Below are 25,256 nucleotides of genomic sequence, written 5' to 3' on the forward strand. Positions count from 1 at the left end.
TGAGAGAAACTATCCGTTATTTTTCCTTTTCTTTCTGGCTTATTTCACTAAGCATGATCTTTTCCAGGGGAGCAGTAAATATTCTTTTTTTTTTAAAATCTATACAAGTCTACAACATAAAACTTACTTTCTACAACATAAAACTTACTTTAGAAATAGATTTTCATTGTAAATGTTTAAGGGTGGAAGTTATCAGTATGTCTCCTCATATTCAGTAATAATAGTGTTTTGTCACATTAAGCATTCAGAACTTAGACCAAAAAAGCTCGGTAGAGGGCACTCTTTGTCTATGTAAAGAAAGACTGCTAGTTCCTGAAAATTCTTGAGAAGTAGAATCATATTGACTTACACTTTAGATTGGAAAGGAATAGTGCTGTGTTCTATGAACACAGTAAGTGTGAACACAGCAAGTGTGACTGTGATCCTAGTCTAAGAACAGTTTATATTGCTTTCTGATTTTAGATTCAGTTGAGCAAAATCATACGTCTACCACATACCAGGCTACTCTGGGTACCTTTGATGCCACCCACAGAGAGCAGAGTTAAGGTAACCTGCCCTCATGGCGGGACGGTTGAGTTGATAGAGACAGAAAAAAAAATACTTGGACCCTCCCTGGTGGCTCAGCAGGTTAAGACACAGCACTGAAAGCTAACCACAGTGGCTTCACTGGGAGTTCTATCCCCAGCTCTGGAGGTGACCCACGTGGAGCAGCAGACCTCTCCTGTCTCACCCGCTGGGCCCCTCAGTGGTGTACTTTCTGGATCTGCCTACTCTGCTCCCCACTCTGTCTCTGGTGAATCCTCTCACTACCACTGCATCTCTGGCCTGTACTCCAGTTCTGTATGCATACATAAAGAAATCTTTATGTATACATAAAAAAAGAAAAGAAAGAAAGAAATACTCAATGTGTGTTCTGCCATTCAGCAGTAAACAGTAAGAAAAATAAGGTGAGAAAGAGGGAACTAGATTGTGAACTGAGGAAATTTGAGTGTGAACAAGGAAGGCTGATCTGAGATGATATTTGGAAAGAGACCTGAAAAAAGTAAGAGTGACTATATGATAGTTAATTTTGTGTGTCACCATGACAGCCCATCAATTGAGTGTGTACATAGAACAAAAAGGTGGACTAAAGTTCAACTGACTTCCTTTATACAAGCTCAGTCTTCAGTCTCCTCTTGCCCTTAGCCAGGTGCAGATGCTGTCAGTGCTTCTGGCTTTCAGGCCTTTGGACAAGAACTTACACCAACGATTTCTGTGAATCTCCAACTTGCAGGTGGAATGTCATGGAACGTCTTAGTCTCCATGATCATGTAAATCAATTTCTTACAATCTTAAAATTAGTCAGCCCTACATCTCTATTCTGATCCTTGCAAAGTTACTGTTCTTATTCCAATCTGACAATCTTTTAAACAGGGGCAGAAAGAATTTTTCATACTGGGCACATATAAAGAGTCACACTCTGTATGATTTTAATTACATGCACTTTTTAAAAAAATAATATAATAGTTTATTTTTACATCATTTTGTGCCTTTTTCTATCTCAGTTGTAATCCCCATTGGCTTCCCATCACCAAATCACCCATGTGCCATCATCATAGTCCAGTGCATTTCCCTCCCCCCACTGTTTTTGATCCCATTCCCCATTCCACCCCCATTAAATGTCTCTGATATATAGTTGTTCCTTATTATTATTATTTTCTCGCCTCATCCTTTATACTCCTGCAATGAGTGAAACCATCCTGTATTTTTCCTTTTCTTTCTGGCTTATTTCACTAAGCATTAATTACATGTACTTTTAAAACAAAATCATATGTGGGACAATTATGGAGATGAGGGAGTTATAGGGCTTCTCAGTTGAGTTTAACCAAAAACAAAACATTTAAATAAGCTGGAGATCTAATTTAATAAAATAATCTCATATTTTGGTTTTTGAGAGAAGTTTCTGTTTTTGGTCACAGGATATCTGTGAATCATGTGTTTGAAGATCCAGTAGGGACATTGTTGGAACGATAACATTCTCAGGGAAGTAGGTTAGCCAACAGACTTCTAAGTGGTTCAAAATATTCAATCCAGCTTTAAACAAGAAGAATCATTGAGATTTTTACTTCTGAATATAAAGATGCTTCCCCCCAATAAAACACAGCTTTATGTGAACTTTTATTGAGAACACCAGAGATAACATTTTTTTTCAATACTTTAAACAGCTGCTCATCTGTGTGTGCATTTTTCTTTTTCCTTTGTAATGTTCCAGCCTCCAAGAGGTCATTAGTTATTCAAAACAGAAAAAGAAAAAGAAATGAGAACCTGAATAGCTGCGTTGGGCCCAGAGATTGAAGCCATAAGTAGCAACAGGAGGTAGTGATAGAGGAAAAGAATAGAAAAGTTGGAAAGGAGGTACCACAAGACCAGAAACCTGGCTCACATCATGCCAGGAGCTGGAGGTGGGGGTAGATGTGATGAACATGGTCACTAAACCAGCTAGAGATGTGAAAAATCCTTAGACACTATAGGGCAGACCTACAAAGGCATCACAGGGCTGTTAGATTGGAGGTGAGGATCCAGAGATTGAGGGCCATTGTAGAATCTATGGTCCTTTTCAAATTCTAAAGTTATTCAAAAATCAACAAAAGATGAACCACTCCCCAAAGGAATGAGCCCTGCCACAGAGAAAGAAACTATCAGGGCAGTCTCTGCATGGGCACGGGGCAGCATTTCTGCCCACTTGTGACTATGCAGCTGCATCTTGCAGCCAGCTCCATCTCTTTGTAGGGCAGCAGCTTCCTGCCGACCTCTGACCTGTGGCCTTGTTGGTGATTCTCCACTAACATTTTGTAAGGCAGCGAAGCAGTCACAGCTGCCCACCTGTAACTAGGCAGGCCTCTCTTTTAGCAAACTTTCTCATTTTGGGGGGCAGCTCTTTCTGCCTGCTTGTATCTATACAAGTGACCTTTTACTTTCTCTTCCTTCTTCATAATAAAACTGCCCATTTGGATAACTAATGTCTCTGTCTTATGGAGGCCCTCTCCTGAGAAACTCACCAGTGTTTGCTGAAAGAAGTGTTGAAACTTTTCCCAGAGTTAAACTAAGGACCCCACTTTCCAAATCCAACATCTCCAAAAATGACTTCAGTAGAATATCCCTATTCTGACTAGGTGAGTTTATCTTAATACTGGCAGATCATTAGAAAGATCATAGTTGAGCCACTGTATTTTGGAATCCCTTTAAAAAAAAAAGATTTTATTTATTCATACAGAACTGGGGTACAGGCCAGAGATGCGGAGCGTGAGAGGATTCACCAGGGACAAAGTGGGGAGCAGAACAGGCAGATCATCAAAGTACACTGCTGAGGGGAGCAGCGGGCGGGTCAGGAGAGGTCTGCCAGGCCATGTGGTCACCTCCGGGGCAGGCAGGGATCAAACTCATCTAAGTGGCTTAAGCTTCTTAGTGCAGTGCTTTAACCCCGCTGCGCCACCAGGGAGGGCCTGGAATCCCTTTTTACAACAGTTCAACCTTTACCCTAATGAATATAAAACAGGTATCAGATATGGAATTTCACTCTACATATTTCCTAATTATGTGTGGCCTTGCCTTAATTGTAGATGTGCCAACAATAAGTAAAGATATTGCAGGCTGAGAAGCAAGAAATTCTTCTCATGGTAAAATTTTTAATAAATTGATTATCAGCCATAATGAAGAAGGCAGATTATACCAAGCCTTTGCCTCCTGAAAAGGGCTTAGGAAATTTCAGAATATTAACGTAAATGGGTGTTTCCTTGCAGCTTGTAGCAATGCACTATAAGAGATGAAGTTAGGCAGAATTAATCATTTTAAAGCAGAGATGAAGAGGTATATAACTCTGCTCTATTCTCAGCAGGTGGCCCTTAATCTAAATTGACGGAGGATTACTCACTTGGAAAAGCTAACTGCTCCCATAAACAAAATCACAGTCAAGTTGTCATTCAGGACCTCGCTCAAGGGCTTTCCCTTAAGAGTTCTCAAATAGGATATAAGCCAATTCCAATACAAAATCAGATTTAGTTTTCCCTCCCAAGGTAGCTACTAATTCAAGGGAGGGAAGAATGAGCTTTGCCAGGGTCTCATCCAGGTAAAGCGTCCATCTGTGGACTCTCATAACTGCCTGGAGCCACACAGACAAAGTCAACTATGTTTTCAAGCAAATTATATTGCCAAAGAACTTGTGAAAATCTACCTTACAAAGGTCGTGCTTGTTTGACTATAAAGCCTAAAATGAGTTTGTTGCACAAAATTTTAACCCCTCCAGGAGGACAGTGACGAAAACACAGCTTTCTGAATGTATAAAAGAAAAAATATGATCTATTTACTGCATGAAATATAAGACATAGGTAGGGCCAAACAGATAAGAAACTTAGAAATTGAGATGCAATATATACAGCTAATAAAGTTATATGGACACTCATTTCTTCTACTGAAAGGAATGCTGACAAATCAGGGAAGAGAAGAAACAACCTAACAGAAAATATTCAAAAAACGTAAGAGGACAGACCACAGAAATGAAAGAAAATAACCAACCAATGTTGAGAAGCTACCCTATGATTTTTCTAAGGAAATAAGTTCATAATAAAGCAGAAAAACTATATTTTTATCTAACTACCAAATTGACAAGTGTTAAAATATGAAACTATTAATGGTCATCAGAATGTAGGGACAAATACTGTCAAAGGGTAGATAAATTAGTTAAACTTTCTGATCTGTAACACAGGATTTTTGTTAAAAGTTACACACATATTTATCAAATCTAAAGATATTAGACCAGGTACCATAAAAGAGAAAGATGTATGTGTTCCCAAACAAGCTAGTATGTTTGTATCCCTTCTAGTAATCCCAATATTCTAGTAATCCTAATATTCTGGAATGTTATCTAATATTTAAACCAATGAAAAAAAGACAGAAAGGCCCTATCTATTTGCAATGCTCAGCCTCATTTCTCCACTGACGCCATCACTGCATATTCCTCTCAGTCCACCAGTTACTCTCTGCCTTGAAGATGACATAAGTTTACTCAGGCATAACGCGGTATTTTTATCTCCTATCAAATAATTTGTCGCGCAGACTACAGTAAAGAGAATTGCCCCACTTTGTATTTTAAGTATTACAGGGCCTCCATTAATGGCTAGGATTTAAACATTAAACACTATAGATTTAAGTATTCAGTATCTGTTCACCTCACTCATCATTCAGTTATGCAGTGTGTTTCATACCCATCGACTTCCAGGCTACACACTGTAAATATATATTCTTGTATAGAGACACTGACCTTCTACAGAAAAAAAAAAAAAAAGTTTAGGTTTACTTTGAATTACAAGGGAAAAAAATTATTTTTAAACCTTATGCATTGGAACTGGGCTTGAATTTAAAAGCCTGTGTATACCCAACTGTGGGAAATGACAATTCTTTCCACTTTGCTGTCATCCTTGGGTAAGACAAATAACTCGAGAGGAAAAAAAAAAAACTGTCCTTCACAAAAAATGATCTTAAAAAAAACTATTAAACCTGTAAAAAGTGACTCAACTTAAGAATTCACTTATAAATGGCTACAATCAAATACTTTACTTAATACCAAAGAAAATACTTGTGAGGATAAAATGCCACTGGCACTCTCACTGACTGTGTGGCCAAGTATGACATGTACCCAAGAGAAATGCACACAAAGTGTACTAAAGGATGTAACTGAATTTTTAAGTGTTAACATTTTTTTTTACATTGCTAAAGAAATGAAGACACTAATTAACAATTTCTTTGTATAATGCAATCAGTGAAAGACAAACTGGAGGTATTATTTTCCCTTGTGCTTTGCAACCTGTGTGTCTTTCTTTCATACTAATGTGAAACGCAGAAGACTGTTATTTGATAACATCACGACCCTATTACGATATCATTTCCACTATATAATTGACTATGTTATTTGCATGCACTTGCGTCAGATCCCTATCACCTTAGAATAATTATTTCTAATACATTTCTGCTAATGCAGCAATAAAAATTCACTAGTCAAAATGTTTCCTGTGAAAAAAGTGGGTGTGTTTTTTTATTAGCTTAGTTAGCATGACAAAATCCATCATGTTTAGAGGGATTGTTTTTAATGTTATAATAATAAAATCATAATTTATTAAAAACGCTTGATCGGGCCCTCCCTGGTGGGGCAGCGGGTTAAAGCACTGCACTAAGAAACTAAAGCCACTTCCGCATGAGTTCGATTCCCGCCTGCCCCGAGGCAGACCTCTCCTAACCTGCCCACTGCTCCCCTCAGCAGTGTACTTCGTGGATCTGCCTGTCCTGCTTCCCGCTCTGTCTCTGGTGAATCCTCTCACCCTTCATATCTCTGGCCTGTACCCCAGTTCTGTATGAATAAATAAATAAATCTTAAAAAAAAAAAAAACAAAAAAAAGCTTGATCATAAAATGCATTTCCATTATTTCTATACTGACTGCAAATAGTCATGAATCAAAATGTAATTCTTACAAATTTACTATGACTCCATCTAAGATTTTAATAATTCTTGAACTAAGATTACTGTTGATGTTATCAAATGGTTCTGCCTAATGTGAACTCCTTGATAAACAGGTAAGCAAGAATGAGCTTATTTCATTTTCCTAATTATCTGGCATTGACGCTATTGGTGTTAGATCTTTAGTTGGAATACATTTTGTCAGATCTTTCTTCAAAATGTAATCTTGAAAAGTATTTAGCCAAGTAGAAACTGATGAACCCTGAATGGAATAGGATTTAGAGGGACAAAGGATGGGCCTTAATTCCCTAGAATGGTCAGAGGTGAATAAAGATCAGATTTTGCTAAAGATGCCATGGAGGGAGGTAATTTCTTCTGACCTAACCCCTTTCCAATAAGCTAGGAATAGCTGAGTATGGTGTCCTCCATAACACAATACTTTCTCAAACCTATCTTACTCTCCATTTATATAGAAAAGAACTCATGACAGAGAATTCAGGGGGTAAAATGAAACAAGGAAGGGAGTCAGCTGACCAACTGACATAAGTTTGATTTTCTCTGTCAATTGAAACAGTGCCAGACTGTAATATAAACAAGAGTATTTATTCAAGAACAAGGATACTAGTCTGGATCCACTTCCCAGAAGCAGTCACAGAGTGTCTACAAGGGTCAGAGAGTAGGGAAATTTTAGAGTCAAGCTTAGATGTTTCACAACTTTTTTTTTTTAAAGATTTATTCGTTTATGCATACAGAGCTGGGGTACAGGCCAGAGGTGCAGGGGTGGTGAGAGGCTGCACCAGAGACAGAGTGGAGAGCAGAACAGGCCGACTGACAAGTACACTGCTGAGGGGAGAAGGAGCGGTCTGCCCCGCCATGTGGATCACCTGCGGGTGGCTTTAGCTTCTCAGTGCTGTGCTTTAACCCACTGCGCCACCAGGAAGGGCTCACAACTTTCTTTCTTTCTTTTTTTCTTTCTTTTTAAGATTTATTTATCTATAGAGAACTGGGGTACTGGCCAGAGGTGCAGGGGCGGTGAGAGGACTTACCAGAGACAGAGTGGGCGCAGAACAGGAAGTTCGACACTGCAAAGGGGAGCAGTAGGTGAGACAGGAGAGGTCTGTTGTGCCATGTGGATCACCTCCGGAGCCAGGGATTGAACTGGCCCTGAAATGGGCTGCCGCTGACTTGCAGTGCTGTACTTTAACCCACTGTGCCACAGGGAGGACCCTGTGAAAGGCTGTCAAGAGTCTTCAGACTGAACGTTGCATTGTAACAATCAGCAGGTAATTTCCTGTGTCTTTCCTCTTCACTGAAAAGAAGAAAGCAGGGTGTTAATGTTCTTTTCTAGTTGCTGATAGAGAAAAGAGGAAGTTGAGCTAAGTTACACTCACCCAGAATTCTCATCATAGCAATTTAATACGGGAATAAGTTTGATTTAAAATAGGCTCCACATGATCATCATTTTAAATGTACCAGGTGTTTGGAAAGCGTATTACAAGGTGATGCTGAGACTCACCTGTGTGATCTCTTCCTAACTAGGCCCTATTCCACATCCTTTACCTGCCAGAAAGAGTTCTAGAGTTATTTATATCTGTCATTTCTTTTAGGTATAGGCATAGATCTCCCTGAGGCTATGGGCCTCCATTGTTGGGTGAGTTGCACTTGGGGTAGGGTATTGGTTCTATTTCATCCCCTGGGCTAGAGGTGCCTCCCTTCCAGGGGAAGTTTCTCTTGTGTCAGGGTGGTGCATGATATGAACACACCAAGGAATTTCCCCCTTGGGCCAGGTTTATTGTTACTAATATGAACCCTGGCCTCAATTGCCTTGTGGATACCATACTGGGCCAAGGTTAATTTCATGATATTAAAATCCCTCCTTCCATGTCATCAGGCCTGTGTTGTCTAGCAGAGTCATTACTTGGCCTAGTGGGCTTCATAAGGTGAACCCCATTGTGTCCATGTGTCTACCCTTGCTTAGGGAGACCTCATTTAACTTCAGTGGGTTTAGTGTATTGATATAATAATACACTTGGCCAGTGTAGATTCCCATCCCAAGTGGTCCCCTTTGATCTAGGTGGATTAATGTATAAACCCCAATGGGTCAGTATAACTCCTTGCTTAGGGGGACCCCACCTGGGGTAGGGTAGGTTCATAATAAGAATCGTACTGAGCCTGAGTGGTCTCCCCACCTAAGGAAAAGTATCCTCCAATATCTTATAGTTTACTTGATTTGACTTAAGTAAATAGAACTACTTTCAATTGTTTATAGGGAAGAGCTCTTAATCCTACACAGAGGCTGGAGTATGGGAGGGAAGGGTTTCATTATGTGAGGAATGAGCCTGTGGGCAACTGTGGAAGGTGCTCTGCTGGTGCCTCTGGTGTTATGCTTGTGAAGAGGTATGATCCTATACTCAGTGTTTTTTTGTTTTTTGCATAGAAGGATTGGGGTATAGGCCAGAAGTGCAGGGATTGAGTGGATTCACTAGAGACAGCATGGGGAGCAGAACAGGCAGAGCTACTGAAATATACTGCTGAGGGCAAGACAGGAGAGGTCTGCTGTGCTATGTGGGTCAGCTCCCTGGCTGGGATCTAACTTGTGCTGCAGTAGCTGCAGATAACTTCATAGTGCTGAGACTTAACTCCTTATACCTCCAGGGAGGCCCCTCTTTTTCTTGTTTTTATAAATAGGAATGACCATGCATTTTCAATTCCCTAGAGCTTAGTACAGTGCTGTGAGAAGGCAGGCTCTAAATATTGCACATAGCTACCCATGAAAGCCAGCGTTACGTAAATGCTTGTTTAATCTCCAAGACATAAATATCAGCCTGCAAAAAACCCAAATACATAACACTGTTTATACCAAAATTTTACCAGACACATGAATGTTCAACTTGGTGGGGCCAGAATGTTCAGCCTGGATGAAAATGTGTACACAGAGCTGCCAAATCCATGATTTGTGTCGCCATCCACTGGCGCAGTGGACTGCCAAATACTTTTACTTAATTTTCATTTAGTTCTCTTTGATGTTGTAGCAGTGTAATTTTTTTTTTTTTTTTACTTTGAAATGGAGTATCTGTTAGATAAAAACACAGAATGATGCAGTGTAACTGGAGAGAGTCTGTAAGTACATGCTAATTGTTTTCTGGTCGGCTCATGATTCATCAGATGACCAAATTTTAACATAAAAGCATACAAGTCTTTTTAAAAAATAAACATGACTTATTTAGACAAACTGATTAATTTTTTTATTTTTTTTAAGATTTATTTATTTGTGCATACAAAACTGGGGTATAGGCCAGAGGCTCAGGGGCGGTGAGAGGCTTCACCAGAAACAGAGCGGGGAGCAGAACAGGCAGATTGACGAAGTACACTGCTGAGGGGAGCAGCAGGCGGGTCAGGAGAGGTCTGCCACGCCATATGGTCACCTCCGGGACAGGCAGGAATCGAACTCATGCGGAAGTAGCTTTAGCTTTTCAGTGCTGTGCTTTAACCCGCTGTGCCACCAGGGAGGGCCCAAACTGATTAATTTTAAGCATACTGATTTTTGCTATATTTGGTATAACCATCATCAAAATCAATTTTAGGATATTTTTAGCACCCTAACATGGAGAGCCTTACCTATTAACAGTCATTTTACATTTTTTCCCAATCCTTCCTTTCCTCTTCACAGCTGTAAGCAACTGCCACTACACTTTCTGTCTCCATAAACTTGTCTATACTGGACCTTTCACATAAAGAGTCACACAATATATGGCCCTTTTTTTTCTTACTCTGCATAGTGGTTTTAAAGTTAGATTTGTGCAATAACATGTGTTTATATTTCTCTTATTCTTATTGCCAAAGAATTCTTTGTATGAATACACCACATATTGTTTGTCCATTTTTCAGTTGGACATTTGAGTTGGTTCCTCTTTTTTGGTCATTAAGACTAATACTGCTAAACATTCAGATAAAAATTTTATGTTAAGATGAATTTTCATTTTTCATTGTCTACATATCTAAGAATGAAAGTGTTGGCTTATGTGATAATTCTAGGTTCATTTAATTTTTTTTGAAAGATTTATTTATTTAAGCATCCAAGAACTGGAGTGTAGGCCAGAAGTGTGTGTGGGGGGGGGGGGGGGGGGGAATAACCAGAGACAGAGGGGGGAGCAGGGCAGGCAGATTTACTGAAATACACTGCTGAGGGGAGCAGCAGGTGAGACAGGAGAGGTCTGCTGCACCATGTGGGTCACCTCACCCTCTGGGGATAGAACTCTGGCTGCAGTGGCTCTAATAGCTTCATAGTGTTGTGCTTTAACATGTTGCACCACCAGAGAGGATTTACATAAGTTTTTAAACTGTAGCTGCTCCTTATTCCTTTATTTAACAAATGTTTATTTTTATAAAAATACAGAATGTTATCAAATGTCAAATGTTTAGTTATTTAATATTTGTTAAGAAGAAAGAAAAACAATCCAGCAATTTTACCATTATTTCCCTATAGGTCAAAAATTGTGCTACCCTAAACATTATACTTATTTATATGTATTCCAAAACCTTTAGCAACTTAAAATTTTAAATCCTAATTATTTATCACTAAAATTCTGTGATCTCAAGAAGTTAAAACATAAAGGTAATTATACCAGCACAGTACTCTTTTATCTAACAATTATTGGTGTTATGCACAGAGTATTTCATTCAATGCCCCACAAAACAACACAATGAGGAAATGAGGCACAAAGATTCCAAGACACACTAAATTTGTTCATTTATTCATTCTACAAATATTTTCTAAATACTTATCAATTACCTAGAGCCAACCTTGAGAAGTAAGGTTCTATTAAGTTTTCCTTTGACCTCGTTCTATCTGCAGGGGGCGCTATGCCCACAGTTATTTCAGATCTTTCTGCAGCAATTGGGCGGCAGAAGGGTTGGCCTTCTGCCAGGGTGACCTACATTTCCCTCATAGTGAAAGGAAGACCCATGTATTCAGTCACTACATAGTACTGATTCCGTGTAGCTAAACAGTAGTACCTCCTTCCTCACCCTCTGGGAAAATCCTCTATTGGCTCTGTAGCATAGATTGTAATATTAGTAACAACTAGCCTGGATCGTGTGCTTAGTAAAGTTAACAGTTTGCCCTGCCAGAGCAAACACACCTTTTCTTCTGATCCCGACCTCTTTTGATCTCCCACAGCTGAAGAGATGTACAAAGTAATGCTATTTTAAAAATTCCTCTGAAAGTGATAATACAGGTGTTCCTCCAACTTTCTGCCCCACCCCCCATCCCTTTCTCTGGTAACTCTACTATCCTACATCTTTCCAAAAACTCTGGAAATTTGTATTGTATTAACTTTTGTTCTTAACTTCAGTCAATGATTTCTTGCTACTTCTTGTTCCAGAAGTTTCTAAAGATCTTATCCCTAGGTAATCTAATTCAATAGCTCTGGGTGAGAAAACTAACATTTTAAGCATTTATAGAATTATTTTCTGAAGAGACCACACACTATCGCAAACAGATACTAAATATGTTTCAGTGATAAATGAAAAGAACTGGAGGTGATATGCTTTTTCTATACCTATTGTGATCACATAAGATTTATTCTTCATGCTATTAATGTATATAGTATATCATATTCATTGAGTTGCATGTTTTGAACCATCCTTGCATCCCAGAGATAACTCCCATTTGATTATAGTGTATGATCCTTTTAATCAATGATTCATTTTAATGTATAGAATTATTTGCTAATAGTTTGTTGATAATTTTTGTACTTCTGTTCATCAGGGATACTGGCCTCAAATTTTTTTTCCTTGTACTATCCTTCTCCGGCTGTGGCATAAGGATAATGATGGCCCCTTAAAATAAGTTTGGATGTGTGCCTTCCTCTTCAAATTTTGGGAAGAGCTTGAGAAAGATTGGTATTAATTATTTAAATGTTTGGTAGAATTACTATTAAAATCATCTGGTCCTAGGGTTTTGATAGGAATATTTTGTTTCAAACTCCTTATTCATTATTGGTTTGCCATATTTTGTATTTCTTTTTGATTCATTCTTGGCAGATTATGCATTCTAGGCATTTATCCTTTTCTTTTTGATGGAGCAGTTCATTATCATGTAATTGTTTCTTACCATCCCTTGTATTGATTTAGTATCCATTTCAGTATTCCATCTTTCATTCATAATTTTGAGCGCTTTCTCATTCACTTTTTTTTGGGGGGGGGGGAAGGTGGATGTAGCCTGGCTAAGGGTTTATCAGTTTTATTTATTGTTGAATAAAAAACTGTTAGTTTGCTGATCTATTATATTTCTATTTGATTTCTTTAGCATTAATCCTTATTATTTCCTTTTCTGCTATCTTTGGGCTTAGTTTGTCCTTTTTCCACTTATTTGAGTTGTGAGTTTAGATTATTTTAGACATTTCATTTTTCTTAATATAAGCATTAAAAACTATAAAATTTTCTCTTAGAACTAATTTTAAAATGGTTGCACCTATAGATTTTGGTATGTGTTTTTCCATTTTCTTTTGTCTCAGGTTATTTTTTTCCCATTTTGATTTTTGTGTTGATCCACTTGTTATTTAGGATTGCATTTTTTTAGTTGTCAGTTGTTTAATTTCCATGTATTTGTGAATTTTCCTCCTGTTTCTGACTTACATTTTCCTATTATTGTGACTAGATAGTTGATACAATTTTAATTTTTTGGAACTTGTTGATATTTGTTTTGTGGCTTACTATATGATTTTTCCTAGATAATGTCACATATGCATTAAGTGGTAGGTTCCATATGGTTTTGAGAAGTATGAGATGATATTTTCCATGTGGGTATTCTGTTCTCCTACCCAATATCTGGTTTGGTTAAAATTTAGTTTGAAAATTACAATTTTCTGTTAAGCTACCCTGACTTCTGATCATTTGTAAGGCACAGTTCTTGATAATAACTTTTATTTTATTACTTAGAAGTCCCGTTGAGTATCATAGCAATTATGTGCTTATGTAATCTGTACTCTTTTTTTTTTTTTAAAGATTTATTAATTTGTGCATACAGAACTGGGGTACAGGCCAGAGGCTCAGGGGCGGTGAAAGGCTTCACCAGAGACAGAGTGGGGAACAGAACAGGCAGATCAACGAAGTACACTGCTGAGGGGAGCAGCAGGAGGGTCAAGAGAGGTCTGCCACGCCATGTGGTCACCTCCCGGGCAGGTGGGAATCGAACTCATGAGGAAGTGGCTTTAGATTCTCAGTGCTGTGCTTTAACCCGCTGCGCCACCAGGGAGGGCCCTGTAATCTGTACTCTTATGCACTAATTACTTTAGACAGAGATCATGTCTTCTGTTTATTCAGACCTTCAAACTTGGGAGATCCAATAAATATGTACTGAAACTAATCATGTAAAGTATCCCGGAAGAGAAAGCATTCCATAAAAGTGAAACGATGAAAGTGAGCAGTGGCAAAGATCAGAAAGGACATTAATTGCAGTACCAGATACTTTACTTAAGTATATCATAGAAAGTCAGATTACACAAGAAAGACTAGGGTTTAGTAAACACTTAAGATTAGTAATTTCCCCTGAATGTCTGTTAATTAACTGAGATGCATGTTGAAAATGCACATTAATGCCTTCCTTGATGGGGAACAGAAATCTATAATAGTTTTACAAGGACTACTCCCCTACCTCTGGCCTACACCCCAGATCTTGTATACATAAATAAATAAATCTTTAAAGAACCCAAAAAAGTGTGTATACACATACACACATATACACACACACATATACACACACAGACATACATATATAAAATTCCAGTTAAATTCCCAAGAAAAAAATACTAATCATTTCAGTCAGCTCTTTATCACTTGCTAATTAATGTAAAGAGCAAGACTGAATGAGATTCCACAATTATAGGGCAAGTTTCACCTTACACTAGAATCAGTAAGCAAGAAGGCAGAATATATCATCTAAGGAACTTGGTCAAAACTGTTTATTGTTATTTTAGTGAATTAGTTTTATTATTAGTTTTATTTTTTAAATTACTATTGTTTTCCTGAAAATATGCTTAGTGTTCAGTTCTTAGGCCTAAACTTGGCTTTTATTATTATTTTTTAAACCTCATGTGTTCTTATGTTAGAAAGGAGAAATACATCATAAAGGAGAAGAGTATCATTAGCAGCAACAGCATTGAGAAAAATCATCAGATTTCTTGAGGAAACGTAATCCTATTTAAAAAGTGAATATTTTTGGAAAAAGGTGCACTGTAGAGATGCTTCCAGTTCACATACTGCAATTAATTTATTCCTGTGGCAATTTGGTTACTTCCCCCTTTTCCCCAAGTAACGCCAATCTTCCAGACACACAGAACTGTGCTTACTGCCTATTACGTGGTCAATAAATATTTGCAAATGTATAGAACAAACACACAATTACTGTATTGAGAGTCATTTAGAATAACTCAGGGCCACCACTGAGTGAGCAAGTGAGAGAAAGTGCACGAGATCGAGCAATTTGCTTTGCAAAAGAAAGGTATGTTACAGACTCCAGGGTGCCTCTGACCACTCAGGGCAGCTACTGAAGCACGACACGTCATTCTGTTATATAAGTGGCCCATCCGTCTAGTGTTCCCTGGCCCTGCGTCACTGGTTGACGCCCCAGGACGCCCTAGGTGCCCTGAGGATGGGCGGTGTCAGCACGAGTGGGACCCGCCCGAAGCTAGTTCCCGGGTGGTAGAAAGCGTCCCAGACAGCAAACGTGTCCCCAGGCCCAGGCCGGAAGCCCCGCCCTATCCAGCTCGCCGCAGCCTTGGTTCGGCTGGTTCAAACGTGACCTTGTTTTTGCGTTGCTAGGAGACCGGCTCTCGCGCGCCCCGCACTGGACAGCGCGGGAGCCAGTGCTGGAAAGGGGCGGGGCCGCGGCTGGCGCCGGGAGCTGTCGTCCGAGCACCGTTAGGGCGGCTTGGCGCTGGGCGCCCACCCGGCGCCTCATGGAGTGGCGTTTTGTCCAATGCCACTGCCCAGGCCTCGCTGGTGCTCTCCGGCAGCTATGGGCGCGCTCCTGAGCGACTGAAAGCGACGCCGAGTCTGTATCAGAACAGTGAGGTGAGCCGCGGCTGGGAAGGCAGCTGGCGCGGCCGCGCCCTACAGAGAGAGACGTGCTGGCCGGGTGCGGAGGGCGGGTTGAGGCGAGGTGAGGGAGTCAGACTGCGGGGACGCGGGCCAGCCAGGGTGAGTCCCGCAGATCGCGTCAGACACGCCCGGGAGATGGCGCGGCCACACCGAGCACCCTTGACCAGCGGAGGAAGGGTTAATGTGCCGGTGGTGACCACGGGCCCCGGAAGTGAGAGCCGCGAAGCTGAGTCCGTGGGCTGTGCGGCAGGTGCACCCCGCGGGCGGAGCGGGAGGGCTGGCGTGCTGGCGACGACGCGACCGGCGGGTCGAAGCTCTCACTCCCCTGCAGGGGCCGCTCGGCTCCGCCGCGGGCGCCTGGTTTTCTAACTTGCGGGCAACAGGTGGTGCCTGTGGACCGAGAGAGTCCTGCTCTGCTGCACTGGGAGCGGCAGTTGCGCTAGCCAATGAGGGCGTGGGGGCGGGCGTAGCGTGGACGCGCCGACTCTAGTGACCAATGGCATTGGGACTCAAGGGTGGGCCCTGAGGAGTGGGCTTGGTCGGAGACCGAATCCCAGTCTTCTAGAGCAGCAACTGCCAGAGCTGCGTGGAGAGTTGAGCCGGGCAGACGTGGGGTTCTTACCCCCGCGGAGAACCAGCTATCGATGCTTTCTCGTTTGGACCCAGACTCCAGTTCAGGAGGTGAGAGCTTTGGGGTGTCTTCTAGGGGAAAGGGTAATCGTGGTGATTTAGGTACGCGGCCTCGCTTGTGGGTTAGATCGCCAAAATAGGATGATGTGTTAGGAATTTTCTGCCAAAAAGGGCACCTACGTGGTTACTGCGAATTGTAGGAATACTGGTGATTAGGGTTGTCTTGGGAATGAGTTCTTTGAGGTTTAGGGGCCGAGGGAGTAAAGTATGTACTCGCAACTTTCGTCAACATTAAAGAATTTTAATCAAAACGATGATTTTGTCATTTGCCTTGTCATTTGTGTACGTTTCATATCATATCTCATTTTGTTTGTCTATTAAAACACTTCTTTAAAATGATATCCTCATGTTGCTTATCTCAGCAGAGAGAAAAACAATTGTAGTACATTATTTCACAAGAGTAACTTATTCATTTTCCCTCAGCAGTCTTGTAGCTGGATCCCTTAGGAAGAAAAGTTCTAAAGCTGTAAGAAGAAAGCTTTTCAACTTGGAACACTTATTTACAGCTGGAAATGGGGAATGGACTGTCAGACCAGACTTCTATACTGTCCAGCCTGCCTTCATTTCAGTCCTTCCACATTGTTATTCTGGGTTTGGACTGTGCTGGAAAGACAACTGTATTATACAGGCTGCAGTTCAATGAATTTGTAAATACCGTGCCTACCAAAGGATTTAACACTGAAAAAATTAAGGTGACCTTGGGAAATTCTAAAACAGTCACTTTTCACTTCTGGGATGTAGGTGGTCAGGAAAAACTACGGCCACTGTGGAAGTCCTATACCAGATGCACCGATGGCATTGTGTTTGTTGTGGACTCTGTTGATGTTGAAAGAATGGAAGAAGCCAAAACCGAACTTCATAAAATAACTAGGATATCAGAAAACCAAGGAGTCCCTGTACTTATAGTTGCTAACAAACAAGATCTGAGGAACTCACTGTCCCTCACAGAAATTGAGAAATTATTAGCAATGGGGGAACTGAGCTCGTCAACTCCCTGGCATTTGCAGCCTACCTGTGCAATCATAGGAGATGGGCTAAAGGAAGGACTTGAGAAACTACATGATATGATTATTAAAAGAAGAAAAATGTTGCGACAACAAAAAAAGAAAAGATGAATGGGAATAACATCTGTGTGGAGTAGGTTTTCTCTGGCCTCATTTTGGCAAGTGAAGAGTGTCTACAGCCTGGTTTGCCTGCCTGCTGCCCTGGATGTGTTAAAGCTTTGTTTTGTTGAACAATCAGATACCCAACTCTATTGCCTTGTGGAAGATGAGTAAATGCAGTGCTTCTTAAAATGGTCTCTTCCTACCCCACAAATCTTTTGGTACTACCATTTTGGGAAGCCAAGCAAGGATAGTAAATTGACCAGAAACAGTTGTGGAATTTGACTTGAAGTTAGTGAAATAAAACTTTGAAGACTGTCTGCCTAGTGTTTTGTGCTTATATCTTTTGGGGGGGAGATTTTGCAAGGTAATTGCATACAAGGCTTTGTATGTTAAGGTAAACTGCTAATGAATGGATATGTTAAGATAGATTAATATGTATATTCAGTTATAATGATCACATTGGTCCAACCAGTAAGGGAAAGAAGGAAGTATTTGGTCTTTTTTAAGTTTTGGCCAAATAATTTTTGCCTTTTTCTGGAATCAAGTAATGTAATGATATATCTTAGTTCTAGACACTGTTTAGTTAAGTTGGTCTCATTTAATAGAAATAAGGTATTTGGGGTATATTCAAATGCATGGATTAGTTTTCCCAACAAGGCATGTTTTGGTGTGTAGTCTTTTCATTTTTAGAAATAGCTATGCATCTTTCTACACGGTCAGATTTAAACTCCTTTGGGATTTAGGGCTGTTAGAGAAATAGTTTATTGTCAGAAGCACTTTCACTGGAGGAACCTTAAGTAAATTACATAACTCTTTATATAGTCAATTTGGGCATGTAGACCTATTATAAATGCATATGCTTGATATATGTATGAATATATGAAGAAAGGAATTGATAAATGCAGTCAAGAAGGTATAATTCCTATACATGGCCTCTATAAAGTATTCCAGTTATAAAATACATGTTTTACTAATATTTGCTGGCTGAACACAGATGTGGTTTTTCATATATTTTTGTAATGTTTTGAGAGGAACAAAAGCTTTATAAACAACACTGATGCACTGTGGAGTGAAAATGTAAGATATCCTGTATGTGCTCTGAACTTTACTTTTTTTGTTTACAAACTGAGCATTGTTACAGGGGCAGTCAGTTCTGATTATAAGTTAGAAAGAAATGATACAGTATTGGAGATAAGAATTACAATTATAGAAAATGAAGGGGAAAATAGCAAAAGCTGTGTTTTGTGAAAATTCCCTGGTGCTGTTTACTTTGGAATAAAAAACAAGCCTACTAAATTTAAAGGGAAACATCTTTCCCTAATTTTTATCTACAGGCAAAGACTTACTTCCAGTGATCATAAATGAACAAATCAACATAACTTCTCTGTGTAAAGCCAACAACTGTTTCTTCAGAAGTTAAGCAAAAGAAATGCACTTTGCTGGCAGGGTGTTTTTTTTTTTTTAGTGGCACAACACAACTGAAATTTTGGAACCTTGATTCTGTTACACACAAAACGAAGTAGCTTCCTGTGGAGCTTCATATGTCAAATGTACCTGCACTAGTGACAGTCACTTAGAATGTTTATATTTATAGAAATGTGGATAATAACTACCAATAAACTACTTAAGGCACTAGGAGAACAGTGTTTGAGTTTTAATGTATTTCCTTTTGTTGAAGCCTTTAATTAGATGTATAAGAAGAGCACTTTGACAACTAGATTGCATTGCCTGCAGCATTATGATGCTGCTTAGGTGGGACAGAGGTTCACAGGCTCTTTTCTGGGAGGGTGTCTTTTTTGCCTTTCTCTGACTGATAAGAAATCATGGTGTACACTCCAAGCTTCACTGCATCCATGATGGTTAATAAAGCTGTCTTTAAAAAAAAAAATTTGATTCAGTTTAGCTATTCAGCCATCCTGTACATTTTATATTCTTGCTATGTATGAAAGTACTGTTTTGTCTTTAAAGTTTTTAAGCATGCTTGACCCATACTTAAGTTAGCCTAAGAATTTGATAACCAAAACTGTGTTATCTTGTTTTATTCCCCGACCCCACCCCCACTCCCATATTTAGTAACAGCAGCAAAAGGAGAAAATGGCTTTTCTGTTTTGGCTTTTCCTTATAAAATACATTTTTAACTGTGAAACTTGAAAGATTTTTCAGTTTGCTAAATTCAAGTTCCCCATTATCTTTTCTAGCTGCTGCTGTCATTAGATAGTAGGGTAATAAGGAGTTTCAAAATAAATCCTGGAAAGTTGAGTCAGTGCTTTTCCGTTGTTTTTTAACTGAGACAAACTTTTACAAAATATGCTTATTTACATCTAAAGTTAAAATGCTTATTTACATCTAAAGTTACTAGGTTTAGTACCAGATGTTAAAGACTGACAAATTACTGTTAGCAAATAAAGTTAAATTTAAAAAAAAATTACAATCTTTTTGATTCTTAAAAGAACTTACGTGTTCAGAGTTGTTCTAAAATGGATTGTAAACATTAAGAGGAACAAAGTGACGTACTTAAGCTAGCCAGCATAACTTCACTAAGAATCATAAAAAGAAGAAATCCTTATTGGAAGCCAAGGATAAAGTTATTAAGATAAATATATGTGTATATATTAATATAATTACTTGTATATAGAAGAATGTTAGTTTATGAGCAGAGAGGCATAGTGTGTTTTTTTTTGTACAAGGCAATTGACACTTAAAGAGTGTTTCGTTAACTATTCATGTTGACCTGGAAGGAGGTCTTTGGTAGAGTGTTTCAAAATCCTATTCAATACAACAATTTCGTTAGTGGCATAAATGCAGTAGTTTCTTCAGTGATAAAAATGACACAAAAAGCAGTTTCTTCAAAATTCCAGTACTGTAACACTCAACATTTAGATAAAATAACTGGGACTTGAGTCAAGATTGAATTTTACATTTAAGGTTTAAATTTAAAAGAACATTCTGTAAATGGATAGTGGTAAGACTTAGGCAACATTGCAAATGCATTTAATGCCACTGAGTTATACACATAAAAATAGCTAAAAAGACAAATTTTATGTATTTTAAGACAAAATTTTAGCAGAATATTAAGAATGTCCACTTAGATTCATAGAATGAGCTAAGAATAAAATTGAGGGCAAACATTTAGAGATTAGGTTTAGTTACAAGTTTAATGTGGAAGCTTGAGTTAAATTTAAAACTTAGTCTGAAGCAATATAGCATACCAATCTAGTAGTAATAAAGCTAATACTAAAATATATTTCAATCAGATGTAATAGTTCGACAAATCACAGCTTAAGTGTCAACTTTTGTGCATGCAATTTGGAAATACAGGACTATTATATGGGAGTCTAGGTTAAGAGAATGTTAAGTGTACTAGCTAAAAACTGAATTTTGGAGCCTGATAGGGTTCAAATCCTGGCTCCCTTCTTTTGCCACATGTGACCTTTGGCAAGTAACTGAAAACTTATGTTGTGAATACTCTTTTAGTACAGTGAAGGCTGTCACATGGGATTTTGAGAGGATGTATGAAATAATGTAATGAACATAACAAACATTTGATAAATTCTCGAGAAATGGTGGCCATTAATGTCAACCAGAAGGAATCAATATGTGTTGAGCATATAAATATAAATAGCCATAAAAGTCGAGGTTGGGGCATTGGATTCACTACTTTTTAGTTCCACGTTGGCAAATTTATAAAACAAATTTTAGTCTTAATTTCTTCCTTGGTAAACTGAGCCTTACAGCTAACACTTGGGTTTCACTAGTTAAAAGAAGTAAATGAAACAATTATATTTAGCAAAATACCCAATACATGTAACATTTAAGGGACAGTTGCTAATAGAATATTTTCTGACAAAAACATTTACAGATTTCCTATTAGAGAGGATTATGACAGAAAACTCAATGTATAGCATAGCATAAAATGGTAGCTTGGTGGGACTTGGGAAAGAACAAACGTAACTGAATTAAGTTGAAATTGGATCGTTACCTTAACTTTCTAAAGCCTGATTTTTAAAAAAAAATATAATTTTTTCTCCTGTAAGAAACAAAATTTTAGATCATGGTGATTATCTGGTGTAGATATAAATTAGAATAGACAACTTCATGTTGCAGTAATTAAATATCCGAAATTGCACATTATGGTTCCTCAAAATGCCTGAAGACTGTAACCAGTCCATTCATAAATTTTATCTAATAAATAGGGATCTGTATGCTAACACTTCCATGGAAATTTATCAACATCTGTGGGCATATCTAGAGATATAATGGTCATTTCTCCTTAGAGGGCAGATATGTATGCTGTTTTATTTTCCAATTACAGTTTGGGGACTTGGTTTATATCTTCTGCTGATATTCAATATTTTCCTTTAATTGAGATTACCCATACTAGGCATGGGGTTATAAAAAAGTAGAGTTGACAATCCTGAATAGTGAGCCAAAAGTAAGCCCATTTTTTCTCTCTTGGGCTCTCTCTTTCCTGGCTCTGTAGTAAAGAAATAAAGGTGGTGCTACAATATATGTATTACTGGAGCAGCATCCCTCACCTCTTCCTTTTTTATTGAAGACTAAGTCAGGTAACTCAGTGTACAAAGATATTTTTATTACTTACTTTTAATGATTGGAACTGGTATGGATTATAAAATGGTTCATGAATTTGTTATGGACTAGAAGCATCAATTACTAAGTACTTTCTAGAAATGCATTAGGCTACATTCCAGACTAAGTGTGAAAGTGTAGAGTCCAGCAATCCCTGTTTTCATAAGCCCTCCAGGTATGATGTTTACAAAGTTGACGATTGAGTTAACAGAAAACTCAATAATTTGTCATAATTGAGATAAACTTAAATAATTCAAATACTTTGAAATTCGGGTCTTTTTTAAAAACTGCTGTTTTAAAAGCACAATATGTGCTTTATAGTAGGTATGTAGTAAATCCATGTTAATGAGCTTTTTTTGTTTTTAAAGATTATTTATGCATATAAAAACTGGGGTACAGGCCAGAAGCATGGAGGCTGAGAGGGGTGAGACGAGTCACCAGAGACAAAGTGGAGAGAACAGGCAGATTAAGGAAGTACACTGCTGAGGGGAGCAGCTGGTGGGTCAGGAGAGGTCTGCTGCACCATGTGGGTCACCTCCCTTGTGAGGAATTGAACTCTGTTGTAGTGACTGCTGACTGCAGCATAGCACTGTGCTTTTTTAACCTGTTGCGCCACCAGGGAGGGCCCTGAATGAACTTTTATTGATATCAGTAGAAACACTATTTTCTAAGTGTGACAGCCTATAAATTTATTTTGTATACATAAGCATACACAAATGAAGAGATGTTTGTGAACTATACTAACATATCAAGATTTGTAGCATTCTAAAAATGGGTGGTCGATGAGAGATGTTGCAAGTGATTCATTTCAGCGAAGTTCTTAACTTGAAATAAAAATCGTACTTTACAATTAATTCTACCTTTGTAACATAACAAACATCTAAGTGTTGGGTGTCTAGTCGCAGTTATCGTCAACTCGTGGTCAGTCTTAATTTCCTCTATGTATCCATCTATTTCCTTTGCTGCCACCTTCCTCTCCCCACCAGCCCCTTTGTTATTTTGAGGTTAAGCCTAGAAATTACATTTCATTAATATTTTGCTATGTGTTTCTAAAGGAGTGCACTCTTAAAAACAAATCTCATTTTTAAAATTTCAATACTTTAAAATAATTAAAATATCCATTCAGGCCCTCCCTGGTGGCGCAGTGGGTTAAAGCACAGCACTGAGAATCTAAAGCCGCTTCCACATGAGTTCGATTCCCGCCTGCCCCAGAGGTGACCACATGGCATGGCAGACCTCTCCTGACCCGCCCGCTGCTCCCCTCAGCAGTGTACTTCGTCAATCTGCCTGTTCTGTACCCCACTCTGTCTCTGGTGAAGCCTCTTACCGCCTCTGAGCCTCTGGCCTGTACCCCAGTTCTGTATGCACAAATAAATCTTTAAAAAAAAAAAATCCATTCAGTGTTTAGACTTCCCTGATAATTTTAAACTTTAAAGATTTTTGGCATTAAGATCCAACAGTCTATACATGTGATTGGGTGAGTTTTTATACACATCCTCTTTCTTGTAAATGTCTTGTTTTGACCTGCCATTTTTCTAGGATCATGGGATTCTTTAGTGGGGAATGGTATGTAGAGCCCTCAATTTAGACTACTACATCTGTCATTGTTTCTAGACATTTTCAGTGAATTGAAGTAGGACTTTTTTTTTTAAGACATCACTAATTTGCACTGATACCTATAACACCATTCAGAATGATAACGTTTTTTAGTAATCCTCAGTGATACTACTTATTATGTCTTTTCTCCTATGCCCCAAATCCTAGTTATCAATTACACATACTTGTTTCTTTGCTATATGCCACTCTAATCTTACTACAATCTCCAAACAATTACAACACTACTACCAAAAATATGTTAGTGATTTAAGAACAATTCCTGAAGTATCTTAAGTCATTCTTAAATTAAGTCACTCTTAATTTTTTTACATGTGGTTATGCCACCAACTAGTACTTATTGAGGTACATTTGTTTCACACAATGTTTTATTTGCATTATAGAAACTTTGATTCTAGCTTATGTAAGTATACATTTCTTCTAATATTTAAATTACTCAAAAAATTTTTATGAGCTACATGAATAATTCCTACAATCAAGAAGAAAATTTTTCTATGCAACGTCTCCTTTTTCTCCATTTTTTCAGTTTGAGACCTGCACTTTGTGGAAAAATTGTTTTGTGAAAGTTTAAGTTAGTATGTGTCAGAAGACCTTTTGATAGAGAATAGTTTCTAGTTATTAAAGGACTCTTACCTTCCCATTGCAACTTAATGTGATGTCAACAAAAGTATCAATAGTCATTTTCCCCTTTGTTTTAATGAAGAAACTAGATATCTAAATAGAAAGAGCTTAGAAACCATGGGCATCTTGTGAAACAAAGTATGTTCAAATATTAAAAAGAGAAGTACTTATTTCCCTTAGTTCCTCATATATCTGTAGATACTCTGAAACGACTTGGTGAATGAAACAATGGAGTTCCCTAAAACAACATTTTCTTAAACTAGTCATATTTCAGAAGAGCTTAAGGAGTTTTCTAAAATCCCAGAACTACACTTGGGGTTAAAGCTCTACTGAAGTGACTTAAGTCTGGGAGTTTAACATGGCTGCATCAGCGATGCTTTTTTGGATATGAAAGAGAGATGGTACTTTTAGTAACAGTAAACAAAACTGGTGAAAATTGACCCAGCTGTCTTGAAATCTTTTCTTCAGTATGTTGGGATTTTTTCATTGACTTGGCGCTGATGTCAAAATAATCCAACTGAGAACATTTTCTGATTCAGGGATGTCTCAGACCTGATAACTAGGGGAAACCTGAGACATTCCAGAGAAAGACATTATATTGTCCTTCTATCGACTGTGTGTATTTTATGTTTAAGAGAAATAAGGTGTTTCAGAGATTAGCAAGTAGCCCTACTTACCTCACAAAGGGTTTAGAGATGAATTACTAACAGTACTTACAGTATTACCTTTCTAAAACTCTCTTGGGTACTTTGTTACAGATTTCAGTGATCATGATCATAGCCAATTATTTTGGGACTAACAAGTATGATGAGGAGTAATCAAGTATGACAGTGATAGATCTGAAGAAAATGGTCAGTACCAAATGGTACTAGACTATATCCCTGACACATAAAACTAATGAAATAAATACATCAAAACTTTCAATTTTGTCAAAGCTAATCCTTGTTCCATTAATCTGTCCATGATAGCCTATGCTAAAAGCAGATGGTTGTTTTAAATTTTACAGATAGTTTAAGTTACGGTCCTGATATATCTGAGTTGTGTTGCTA

At 38.4% G+C, this 25,256-nt stretch overlaps 1 protein-coding gene across 4 annotated transcripts; it reads left to right on the top strand.

Annotated features, from left to right (window-relative positions):
- Positions 1-15,406: 15,406 nt before the first annotated feature.
- On the top strand, positions 15,407-17,700 carry ARL4A (ADP-ribosylation factor-like 4A). 4 transcript variants are annotated; one of them, XM_012720728.1, is made up of 2 exons: positions 15,407-15,562; positions 16,703-17,700. In XM_012720728.1, the coding sequence occupies exon 2, from the start codon at positions 16,792-16,794 to the stop codon at positions 17,392-17,394; it is 603 nt and encodes a 200-aa protein (XP_012576182.1). In that variant the 5' UTR covers positions 15,407-15,562; positions 16,703-16,791; the 3' UTR covers positions 17,395-17,700. The 4 variants fall into 4 exon arrangements, with proteins under 4 accessions (XP_012576182.1, XP_012576181.1, XP_004676784.1 ...); XM_012720727.1 differs by having other exon boundaries at positions 16,706-17,700; XM_004676727.2 differs by lacking the exon at positions 15,407-15,562 and adding an exon at positions 16,084-16,270.
- The last annotated feature ends 7,556 nt before the right edge of the window (positions 17,701-25,256 follow it).

Source organism: Condylura cristata, unplaced genomic scaffold (assembly GCF_000260355.1).
Source record: "Condylura cristata isolate star-nosed mole 26May11 unplaced genomic scaffold, ConCri1.0 scaffold00005, whole genome shotgun sequence".
Taxonomy (NCBI): domain Eukaryota; kingdom Metazoa; phylum Chordata; class Mammalia; order Eulipotyphla; family Talpidae; genus Condylura; species Condylura cristata.

Bases quoted from the DNA above. Each gene is read 5' to 3' on its own strand.
- ARL4A (XM_012720728.1), top strand. From the start codon at position 16,792: ATGGGGAATGGACTGTCAGACCAGACTTCTATACTGTCCAGCCTGCCT.